Source organism: Eptatretus burgeri, chromosome 1 (assembly GCF_056783735.1).
Source record: "Eptatretus burgeri isolate ZD-2024b chromosome 1, Ebu_testis_v1, whole genome shotgun sequence".
NCBI lineage: Eukaryota > Metazoa > Chordata > Myxini > Myxiniformes > Myxinidae > Eptatretus > Eptatretus burgeri.
The window spans coordinates 2,923,841-2,936,340 of NC_140961.1; the positions used below are offsets into that span (position 1 = coordinate 2,923,841).

At 41.9% G+C, this 12,500-nt stretch overlaps 1 protein-coding gene across 2 annotated transcripts in view; it reads left to right on the forward strand.

Annotated features, from left to right (window-relative positions):
- The window catches only part of LOC147033786 (uncharacterized), a 58,154-nt gene that overhangs the window by 30,623 nt on the left and 15,031 nt on the right, over positions 1-12,500 (forward strand). The window contains exon 4 of one of the 2 annotated variants that reach the window (XM_085870972.1): positions 7,979-11,873. The exons of the other annotated variant lie outside the window; for it this stretch is intronic. Coding sequence (XP_085727098.1) covers positions 7,979-8,095 — 117 coding nt within the window. The 3' untranslated portion in view covers positions 8,096-11,873. Of the gene's footprint in view, positions 1-7,978; positions 11,874-12,500 lie in introns of those variants that run through there. 2 annotated transcript variants of the gene reach the window in all.

Consider the following 12,500-nt stretch of genomic DNA (forward strand, 5'->3'; position numbering starts at 1 on the left):
TTCACTTACTGCTCTCCCAATTCTACAAACCTTACAGCTTTCTTTGACTATCTTAATTCTTGCCATGAGGCCATGACATCCGAACACCCTCAAGCAGAATTTCTCTGTCTCGGACGCTTCAATGTCCACCAAAGGGAGTGGCTGAAATATTCCAACTTGGATGTTGGGGGGGGGGGGGGTTGAAGCTCTAAGATTTTCCATTCTTAATGATTTCGAACAAATTATCACCCACCCTTCTCATATCCTAGATCGTCATGACCACACTACCAATACTTTGGATTTATTCTTCACTTCCAATCCATTGTATTCCAACCATACAATTTCACCTCAAATTGGTTCTTCTGACCACAATCTTGTGAGCATCACTTTACTTACCAGCACCACTTCTCATCTGACTGCTCCAACGAAACGCCAGTATTGGAATTTCAATAATGCTGACTGGACTGGTTTACGAAACTTCTTTTCTGACTTTCCTTGGAAAGACTACTGCCTCTCCTTGGGCAATGCCTCTATCTCTGCTGAACTTATAGTTAAGGTTGTTGTTGCAGGAATGGAGGCTTATATCCCCTTCTCTTTCAAATATATCTCTCTTCCCAATTCTTGGTTCAATAATCCCTGCTCTGTAGCCATTCGTGCAAGGGATGCCACTAATCAGACTTGGAAAAACTCTTCTTCCTCCGACTTGCACTTTGCGTTCATATCTGTCAGAAATCATTGAAAAATATGCTATTCATGAGGAGAAGCATTCCTTTATTCAAAAGAAATGGGACAACCTCTCATCTTATTCCACTAATGCAGTGGTTCCCAACCTTTTTTCTGTCATTTCCCCCTGCACCCAATTCAACCATCCAGATTTCCCCCTTCATGTGTATGAGAGAAAGAATAGTTAAAACACACTGAGACTATTTACTAATTTATTTTTCAAATGCACTAACACAGCTAACATTAAATTGTATTGAATAAGAACACAGCATTTTAGTGTGACTTCTGGCATTGTTTGCCGTTCACGAGTCCTTCAATGTCTGGGGGAGTTATGGAGAGCGCACAGCGAAGATCCGCCTCCACCTCCAACTTGTTGCGTGCCTTTGTTTTGAGGTGTACCAGTGCTGAAAATCCTGTCTCACACAGGTAGGTGGAAGAAAACTGGACCAATATCCGCAGAGCATTGGTCGCAAGAAGCGGGTAGGTTCCTCGGACTTGGGTCCAAAACTCTTCCAGTTCCATATTCTGGAAAGCATCCTTCGCTGTAGAGTCGTTTTTCAAGTCCAGGAACTCTTCCTGCCACGCTTCTGGCACATCATCAACGTTCCTCTGAAATGGGTCTCTGATAAGCTTGTTCTCGTTGCTCTCGTTTGTGATCCCCGGGATGTAATACTTCAATTCTTCCTCCAAGCCTTCGAGGTGTTGTTTGATATCCTCGGCTATTGGATCAGGCAGACCATCCTCCATATCCTCCACACATTCGTTCAGAGTGAGGAATGAGGAAAAACTTCCACTCCCCGCTCTTTTCTTCCACAGTTCCAGTTTAGCCACGAAAGCTCTGATCTTGTCCGACTGAAAAAGAATGTTGGTCCCTTTGCCCTGCAGTTTCCTGTTGAGCTCGTTCAATGCACTGAAAATATCGGACAAGTAGGACAGCCGCACACGGAAAAACTCACCCTTCAACGCCTCCAGAAGCACAACATTCTCTTGGGCCCGAAGGAAGGCTACCACCTCATCAAACAATTCCAGGACTCGCTGCAACATGTTTCCCTTTGAGAGCCACCTCACCTGAGTATGAAACAGCAACGATTCGTGGTCGGCTTCCATGCCTTCACAGAGCCGACGGAACAGCCGAGTGTTCAGAGCGGAACCCTTGATAAAGTTGACGACTTTGATGACAGTCTCGAGATGCTGCTTGAAGTTCTTGGGGAGAGTTCTCGAAGCAAGCTCCTCTTTGTGGATCAGACAGTGTGTCGATTCCACTGCCGGATTATTTTGCTTGACGAGCGTGATGAACCCCGATCGAGAGCCGAGCATGGCTGGGGCACCATCCGTGCACACCCCAACCAGAGACTCCCAGCTGATGTTGCTGTCTTCGAAAAAGTCATTGATAAGGTCCATTACATCCTGAGCTTTGGTCGTGGTCTGGAGAGGTTTGTAGAAGAGGAATTCTTCTGCAATTCCTTTATCGGTGGTATAACGAACAAAGACCAACAGCTGGGACAGATTCGCAACATCTGTCGATTCGTCGAGTTGAATCGAAAAAAACTGTGACCCTCGAACCTTCTGAACAACTTGGTTCTTGATGCTCTCAGCCATATCATTGATCCGTGACCGAATGGTGTTGTTTGAAAGGGAAATCTGGGTCATATTGTTGTGGGCAGCCTCACCAAGGACCAACTTCACGCACTGCAGCATACAGGGCTTCACCAATGTTTCACCAATTGTGTGTGGTTTCTTCTCCCTCGCAATCTTGTACGAGACTTCGTATGACGCTTTCACAATAGCGTCCGTTTGCTGACGAAACATTCCAGTTGAGTCCAGTCTCATCTTCTTCAGATAATTTTGTTTCAGCTTGAAGTATTCACGATCCTTGTTCTGTAGTTCGGGATGGCATCCTTGAAGGTGTTTCTTCATCTGGAATGGCTTCATGCTACCATTCCCCAAGGTCTTTGTGCAGATGACACATTGTGGCAGATGTTCCCCGTTATTCACAACGAATGTAAAACCGAAGTCTAGATATGCTTCTGAATATATCCGTTTTTTCGACATGATCACTTGCGGACCTGAAAAGAACAAGAGAGATCATATTAAGACATGTAATAGAAAAGAACAAACTAAAAAAGAAGAAAGAAAATAAAACATAAGAATGAAAGCGGGTAAAGTTCAGGAAACGGGTACTCCTGAGAAGAGAAGAACAGAAGGCTATTACTGGAAATTATTTTCTAATTATTTTCTGATAATTTCCAGAATTTTAATTCCAGACTAGAATTTCCCCTTGAAACACCCAAATTTCCCCCCTGGGGGAAATTTCCCCCCCGGTTGGGAACCCGTGCACTAATAGATCTTTCTGGTCCTTTGCGAAAAGTATCTCCAACAACTTCTGTCGCTCTACCTTTCCATCGCTTTTCCGTTTCGATGATACTATCGCTGTCTCTCCGACTGATAAAGCAACTCTTTTTGGTTCTCTTTTCTCCACTAACTCCACACTGGATGACTTGAACATCCCATCTCCCTCTGATGCTCCCCTCACCAATCCTATGTCCCTTCCTATAATCTCTTTTCATGCAGTCAAAAAATACTCCTCTCTCGAGACAAGGCCGACGGGCAAGATGGCATTCCTCCCCGTGTCTTGAAGGAATGTGCTTCAGAACTTGCACCCATGCTTGCTTGTTTGTTTCATTTTTTTGTTTAAAAACCCAAACTTTTCCTCTTTCCTGGAAACATGCCTAAGAGCAGCCTATTTCAAAGAAGGGTGATCGTTCAAACCCTTCTAACTCCCATCACATTGCTCTGACTTCTACCATTTCCAGTCATTGAATGTCTTCTCAATTCCCATTTTCTCAAGCATCTTGAATCTCACAGTCTTCTATCTGACCACCAATATGGCTTTCGCAAGGCAAGATCTACAGGTGATATCCTTTCTTACATGACGAATGTCTGGGCCTCTTCTCTGAGAGACTTTGGGGAATCCATTGTTGTCGGCCTTGATATCTCAAAAGCCTTTGACAGAGTTTGGCATCGTGATCTGATATCCAAGCTTCCCTCTTTCTGCTTTCCTCCTTCACTCTGCTCTCTCATATTGAGCTGTCTCTCCGACCGCTCTATCTCCGTAATCGTTGATGATTCAACATCTCCCCCCTTCCCCATTAACAGAGGTGCCCCTCGGGGTTCCATCCTGTCTCCAACACTCTTCCTTCTTTTTATCAATGATCTTTCTTCCACAAATAACCAAATGCACTCGTATGCTGATGACTCGACATTACATTCCTCCATGTCTTTCCCATCTGCCCCATCTTTCCTCACTCGATCTACATCTCGTTTCATCACAGCCACCTCTTTAGATTCGGATTTGGACAAGATATCCCATGGGGCAAATGTAATCAAGTTAAGTTTAATGCTTTTAAAACTCAATTTTTCTCCCCCTCCCTCTCTCTCAACTCTCCAATCTCCTTTGAAACCGCCACAATAACACCACGTGATACAATAAACTGGTATTACTCGAAGATCAAATTTTTCCTGGAATCCACACATTGCGCAAATAGCTAAATCTGCCTCGAAGAAATTATGAGTCCTGTTCAGATGTCGAAGATTCTTCTCCTCTGAACAGTTGCTCCAACTATATAAAGGATTGATTCGTCCTTGTATAGAGTACTGCTCTCACATTTGTGGAGGTTCCAGCTCCACATACTTACGAGACAGAATTGAATCCAAAGTTATTCGACTTGTCAACTCTACGAATCTGACCTCAAAACTCGACCCACTCAAATTATGCTGCAAAGTAGGCTCTCTTTCTCTTTTCTACTTGTAAGAACTTGCTGCTTGTGTCGCTCCACCATTAGTGAGACCAAGGAATACTCGACAAGCCACAACATCACATGATTATTGTGTGGCCATTGGGAACTCAAGGGGCTGTTATGATGTTTGTTTCTTCCCCTCCACTGCCAAACTCTGGAACGCTTTACCTTCTCACGTTTTCCCAAACACTTATGACCTTCCCCTTTTCAAAAAGCAGATTTTTTACTTCCTCAAAAACTCTTTGACTATTCTCTTTTTCCTTACTTTTCTATCAGTGGAGTTCCTTTATTTAAGGCCTGACCTCGATGAGGACTATTTAGTCCATGACTGGAGCCGTCAACATAAATAAAATAAAATACCATTTGAACCTTTTAAGTCCATTAGTCCTCTTTAAACCTCTACACCCTTTAGTTTAGATCCATTAGACCCCGAAGACCATTTAGACACTAAAGACCCCCATGACCCTTTGGGACTCTGGAGAGCCCCACGCGGCGACGAGGCGAGACCCACTGCTGAGACGAGACGATCCCCACGCGGCGACCCCCACGCGGCGACGAGGCGAGCCCCACGCGGCGACGAGGCGAGCCCCACGCTGAGATGAGGCGAACCCCACGCGGCGACGAGGCAAGCCCCATGCGCCGACGATGCGAACCCCACGCGGCAAAGAGGTGAGTCCCACGCTAAAGAGGAAACAATTTCATCATATTGTAATGCAATGGGATTATTTTTTGTGATTTTATTTTTGCCAAACATCAGGAATTTTTCAAGCTGTCTGATTGAAACTTACACAGGTTATTTGTATGCATGTGTAGTGTATTTGTATAAAACTGTTCAAAATTAGTCAAAGGTGAAGGTCAATGCTATCACAAACATGTAAAACATCTATTAGGTGGCATTTAGAAAATGTATCAACCAAATTTGTTTTGCACAAAATACCATCATGCAAAACACTTGATTGGTCAACTTTTCCAAATTAGCAAATTGCTGTTTCCATGGCAACTATTATATATTTCGATTTCGCAAAAGGATTGTGTTTTGCATGACATCTTTCTTGTTTGTTTGTTTGTTTGTCTGTGACCAGGATATCTCAAAAAGTTGTGGACGGATTCGGATCATATTTGGTGGACATGTTGGGTGTGTGACGAGGAAGAATTAATTAGATTTTGGTGAAGACTCGGATCCGGATCCAAGAAAATTTTCATCAAACGGAAGACCAAATACTAAATTGGAGTCATCAGAAGGAACCCAAAGAAGTAAGGAGCAAAGATAGAGTCACAAGGAGGAACCTGGATAAGATTCAGGTTTCAGCCAATACTCCACTACCCTAAACCCATCCAGGAAAATTTTCTGCAAGAATTCACTTCTCCTAGACAGACATGTAGACGAAGAAAGCGAAATAAAAAGTAAAAGAAAAGAAAAAGCAAGAATTAGAATGAATAAAGAGAAATGTGAAAAAGTAGAAAGTGTGAAGGAACAAAGAGCAAAGATGTCGGGAAGAACTCGGAAAGATAGATTTCAGCAGTTACTCCCCAGGCTCAAATGCAGCAACATGTACAAGCGACTAGCTAAGTGATTCATCACCATTGAGTGATGCGGCTAAAAAGGATATACAGGATAGCATGATATTTCAAAAGGTTGTGGACAAGTTATAACAAAACTTTGTGGATGAGTTGGTTCCGTGACAAGAACAAGGTGATTCGATTTTGGTTAAGGTCTGGTTCCAGATCCACCCTATCATTGGGATATATAACATAGACAACAAAAAGAGCAATCAGAGATTGCAGGCTCTCACCAGAACTTGGTTTGTGTCGTTTTGTGTGGCATTTGTCTCCTGGTGTGTTTCGTAATTAATAAGAGACATAATTAGAACTGCCACTTTATAACTACTGGCAGTGATGACGAGGTACCAAGACGTCCTGCTTTGATGCAAACCAATTTGATCGGACACCTGTCCCTGACCCATGACGTTTTTTTTATTATTATTCAATTGAATTAAGAATGGGGTTAAAATAAATTCAATTGAAATGAAATGGAAGACCACAGAGGTACAGTCCTGCATTGGAGTCATCAGGAGGAACCCGAACAAGCAAAAAGCAAAGATGAAGTCATCAGGAGGAACCTGGATAACATTTGCATTTCAGCTGCTGCTCCTCTACTCTCAAACACATCCAGGCACAGTCAAGTGAGCCTTATTAAATAAATAAATAAAATTCTGGCTGCCATACCATGTGACCAATGAAGATGAAATTTAAAACATGTGTTCCCCATCACGACTAGATCATAATTTTGAAGTTTCACATCGATTGATCAAGCGGTTGAAAAGAAAACATTATTTAATATTTTTCTTCAATCCAATATGGCCCATCAATAATTCCTCAACAAACTTGTACAAGCAAGGCTTGGGGAACATTTGTGTGAAGTTTGCCCCTCGATCTGTCCAGCCCTTCTGGAGAAGAGTTTTATTGGTTTTCAGGTAAATCCAATATAGCTGCCAAACCATGTGACCCATGACATCATATGTGTGAACCCTTTGTTCCTCATGGATAGGCGGTCATACATGTGAAGTTTGGCCTCGATCTGTTCAGCCACTTCAGAGAAGAAGGATTTTCAAGGTTTAAAAAAATATATGTTTATATGTGGTTGCCCAATCACGTGAATGAGGAAGTCATCAAATTTTTTTCTGAGGACAATTTTATCTCTCGATGACCCTCAAAAATTTTCATACTGATCTGATGTCGTGTTCTACATTTGCAATTATGATGTCATAACGAACGCACCTATGACAAAAAATCACGCTTATTCCCCATGAGCAGTACTTGCCACGTGCCAAGTTTAAATTTTTTCCTGAGTGCGGTTTCAGAGATACAGTGGTCCAAAGTTTTGTGGTTTTTCCAACAAGGCTGCCACACCACGTGACCCATGACGTCATAATTATCATCACAAAATTCTACATGAGTAGTCGCTCCTCTAGTGAAAATGTCATCTTAATCCAACGAGCGATTTCAGAGAGAAAGACTAAAGTTCTGTGTGGACGGACAAACAAACAAACTAACAAACGGACCTAAAGGTAATACCCTCTCCTTTGGCGAGGGTAACTATTCAGCCTGGTGGAGGGATGCACTCTACCAAGTGCCATTCAAGTTTAGATATGCATCGATGAGATCTCTTTTGGGGCATTTCCTTTTCGCGGGACATCGAGGCTTTGGGTGAAAATATAAAGGGAGGATATGTAATGAAGCGGAGTATCGAGTAAAGAGAATTGCGCACATTAAAGTTGCACTAGTGTTAAAAATATATTTTTAATTTTCAAACCTTCAATACCTTTCTCTGCATTATCAACAACACATGTCTCGAAGCCTTTCTGTTTTAAATCTCTCATGTGTATTATGACTCTTTCATGCCTTTGGCTCTTGGAGGAGCATCACGATCAAACTGCAGGCCGTTTCATGCAAATCCTTGCAATGTCTCCACTTTCCAGGAGAAGAAAGAGAGACAAGAGCGTCTGACTCGGAAGTTGAACAAGAGTCGCTCTTTGCTCGAGCTTGGCTCATCTGCTTGGGTTCCTGCAGGAAGATTAATTCCAAGGGGGAAATGATCCTAAGGTTTACGAAAGTCGTCGATTTCTGAAGTTCACCCCCAATGGACTCGCATCTCTTCCATCAAGAAGCTGAATATTTCTCGTAGATATTTTTATTTATTTACTTATTCAAAGGGTGGTGTGATTAAATTTGTGATGGTAAAGTATGGAGGCCACTGCACTTGAGTCCAAATCACTGCACAACCCTCTCCCTTCCAACCACCCCCCCCCTCACCTCCTACCCCCACTCCCCGTTTTCCTTCTTTTCTTCCTCTCTCTCTCTCTCCCCCAACCCCTCATTTTGAGAAACTAAACAAGAAAAGGCAGCAGACTTACAAACTACCAATGGGTATGGAGGGGGAAGTGGACAAACACGAAGTAGGAAAGGAAGGAAGAACACAAAAACGACAACAATGTCCCAAGAATGATTGTTTGTAGGAGAGATTGTGGAGGGGCATGGGTGAACACATGAGGTAGTGATGGGCATCCCTTTTTAACTTTGCCGAAACAAATTGAGGCTCTTAGAGGAGCTAGAACATAGAAAGGAAGTGGACACATGAGTAGCAGGGTTGAGGGAGAAAATAGAGGGAGACTCGGAGAAATAAGGGATGTGGAGAAGAATGGGGCGGACATCATGGATAAGAAGCATTTGATGGTTGATAATATGGGTAGAAAAGATCATGGTTTATGATGGGGGATGGTCTGAGATGGTGGTGAATAGTTGAAGACCTCGGGGGAGTTGGTCAGGCCAGGTGTGGGAGCAGCGTGTCGCTGTGTCGACTTTCCGCCGGTACTCCAGAGGCCTCCCTCTTGGCCATCCCCCAGGAAGATGCCTGGCCCATCCCCATCTCCTTGAGATGCCGAACAACCTGCTGCAACCACTAGGCATGTGGTCAGCCCGTTGGCCTAATTCACTCACGAAGCTCCCTCACCGAGAGAATCTGGTGAGCAGGATCAGCGTCAGGAAAACGAGCCACATGTCCATACAGCCGCAGCTGATGCTCACGGACTATGCAGGTAACAAATCTCATTTGAGTTTCTCTCAGCAACCGCTCGTTGGACACAAACTCCGGCCAGCGATAGCCAAGGATTCTCCGAAGAGACTGGTACCAAAGGAATTAAGTCTCCGTCTCAGATCTTTGGTCAGAGTCCAAGTCTCACATCGATAGAGCAAGACTGGAAGCACCAAGGACCTGAAGACTCGGACTTTCGTCCTCCTGCACAAGAACCGGCAGCACCACACCCCATTATGCAGTGAATCCATGACTTCCCAGGCCCGACCCAGACGTCTGTTGACCTCTGACCCACAGCCGGCAGAGACATGAATATCACTGCCAAGGTAAGTGAATCTCTCCGTGTCCTCAACATCCACACCGCAAACAAGTACAGACAAGATAGCAGCATCCAAGATGCCATTGAAAGCTTGGATCTTTGTTTTAACCAAGGAAACCCATAATCCCAGCAGCTCCAACTCCTCATTCAGCACCTTGAGAGCCCCCAAAAGGACATCGAAAGCAGTGTTTCTCAACCTTTTTTGTCCCACGCCCCACTTTGATTTTCAAAAAAATCGTATGCCCCACCATGATTGGAGACACAGCAGTATATACTACATATGTATTCGAAAGGCTTTATTAAAACTTTATTGAAAATTTTATTCAATTGCTACTCACTTCAATGGGAGCCCTGCCCTTGACACTGGCTGCAGATTTGTTTGATTCGAGGAACCAATTTTGTCAGTTTCAACCTTAAATCACCACGTTTCGTGATTTCCAGTCGATTTCTCTGAGCTTACAGCAAATCGGTAACAACACTAAATCCACATTCGACTAAATAAAATGATGGAAAATTTATCAATACTTCCCTTGCCAAAGTAGTCGAGTTTGGGTATTTATTTTCGCTCTCCTCAGACAGCTACATCATGGTTCCTTTGATCTTGAAAAGAGTTTTCACAGACTCATCTTGTTGCAACTCACGTAACTCCTCTTGGTATTGCTCTTGTACTTCAGATAAATCCACCAGAAATGACTGAGTCAACCAAGAAGGGAACTCATAGCAAAGCTATGAAAGCGATCATATATTGATTCATTATTTCTGAATCCTCATGCCTCACCGGTGGGGCATGCGCCCCACCTTGGGAAACACTGATCTAGAGTCTCTGCAAAGATGACTGCATCATCTGCGAAATCAAGGTCAGAGATCTTGACATGAAGGAGTTGGTGGGGGGAAAAGAGAGGAATGAATGAGTAGAAGTGAGCAGTGATTCTGGATTTTGGGAATTTCACCAGAAGGAGGTTGGTGGTGGACCGTGTGCACCCTGAAGAAACCTGGAGTGTGGTGGTGGGCGAGAAACAAAGCATGGAAAGAGCATACGGTGCAAGATCAGACACATGGTAGAAGACAGAGACCCCACTGACCTATCTGTTATGTGAAAGGATAGGCCCATAGACTCAGCTTCATCACTTCCAATGATATTGAAGGCCTTGGTTTCCATGCCATCAAGCTGAGCAAGGTGTGAGGCATGGGAGCCAGCCCAGAGGGGAGAGCATTACTCCATCAAGCTGCTGATGAAGACCTTGGAGGCGGATAGGAGTTGACGTGTGCCAAGGAAGGACTTTGCATGACAGAGGATGCCTAGTCGGCGACTGGGCATTTGGAAGACTAAAATGAGGAGGACGAGGCAACAGACACAATGAGACGAATCCACAATCAGGAGGATAAGACGATGAATGAATAAATTAATGAATGCGAGTGGAGAACCAGTCTGAAATTTGGGACGGTGAGGTGCTGAGGGTTTTTTGTGGAATGCGTTTGAATTGGGGTGGTTTGCTGGAGGTAGGAGAGGGCAGGAAAAGCAAGGCCAGCTGTAAACTTGTATAAAGTAGAGAGCACCTACTTTCTGCTGGCGGGAGAGTAATAGTCCTTGAGAATCCACCTCCTGCCTTGATACACATGGTGCAGAAGGCCTTGTGTATTACACTCCAAGAGGAGCATGGCAGCAATCAAGAGCACCAGTCTAGAATTGGAAGCCATACCACATGGAGCTCCAGAAAAACTCTTGCGCACTGTGGTGATCTCAGTGTATCTTAGGAATGCCATAGCTCTCTGGAAAATACCAAGATGGTGACTCACCTTTAATAATATGTTCTTTGCCAGTTTAGTAATATGATCCTCCCATGAAAGGTTTTGGCAGATCGTGAGGCCAAGAGGCTCCAGGAACTGCTCCTCTTCAAGTGGCTGTTCAGAGAATTGGATTGGATAGTTTAAGGAGAGACAGAGTATGAATATGACTTGCTTGCATCAAATGTCATGTTAAAAGTAGCTGAGTAGTGGATTATTTTGTCCGGTTCTACCAAACAACAACAGGCCTTTCACAAGGGTGAGGTCCCGTTCTTCACGTGGAGTCATCGGAAAAAATGTTAAAGTTGGTTTTCAAGGTCATCAGATAGCTCATTGTTATTGATCAAGAAAGACATAGCTTGTAAGACCTGCCTTGTGGAACCACATCATGAAGGAAAAGATCATTGGAAGGGCCACCTGCTATGTCCACTACAAGAGGAAATTGAACCACTGGAGCAGGCCCTGAATACCAAATAAAGATAACTTAGAAATCAAGACTGGATGTCAGACAGTATTGAAGGCACAGGAGATATCCAGACATTCAGGGCATCCATCCACTGCTGGGTCAAGAGTAGTAACACACACAGCCTGGTTGGAAACCAAACTGTTTTTTGGAGATTGGCGAGTTAGAGAAGAGATGGTACCTGAAGTCAGCCGTAATGAAGGGCATGTGTGTGTGTGCACATATATATATATATATATATATATATATATATATATATATATATATATATATATATATATAGATATATATATATATATATATATATATATATATATATATATATATATATATATATAGATATATATATATATATATATATATATATATATATATATATATATATATATATATATATATATATATATATATATATATATATATATATATATATATATATAGATATATATATATATATATATATATATATATATATATATATATATATATATATATATATAGATATATATATATATATATATATATATATATATATATATATATATATATATATATGTATATATATGTATATATGTATATGTATATATGTATATATATGTATATATGTATATATATGTATATATATGTATATATGTATATATATGTATATATATGTATATATGTATATATATGTATATATGTATATGTATATGTATATATATATATATATATATATATATATATGTATATATATATATATATATGTATATATGTATATATATATATATATATATATATATATATATATATATATATATATATATATATATATATATATATATATATACATATAAAGATATATAA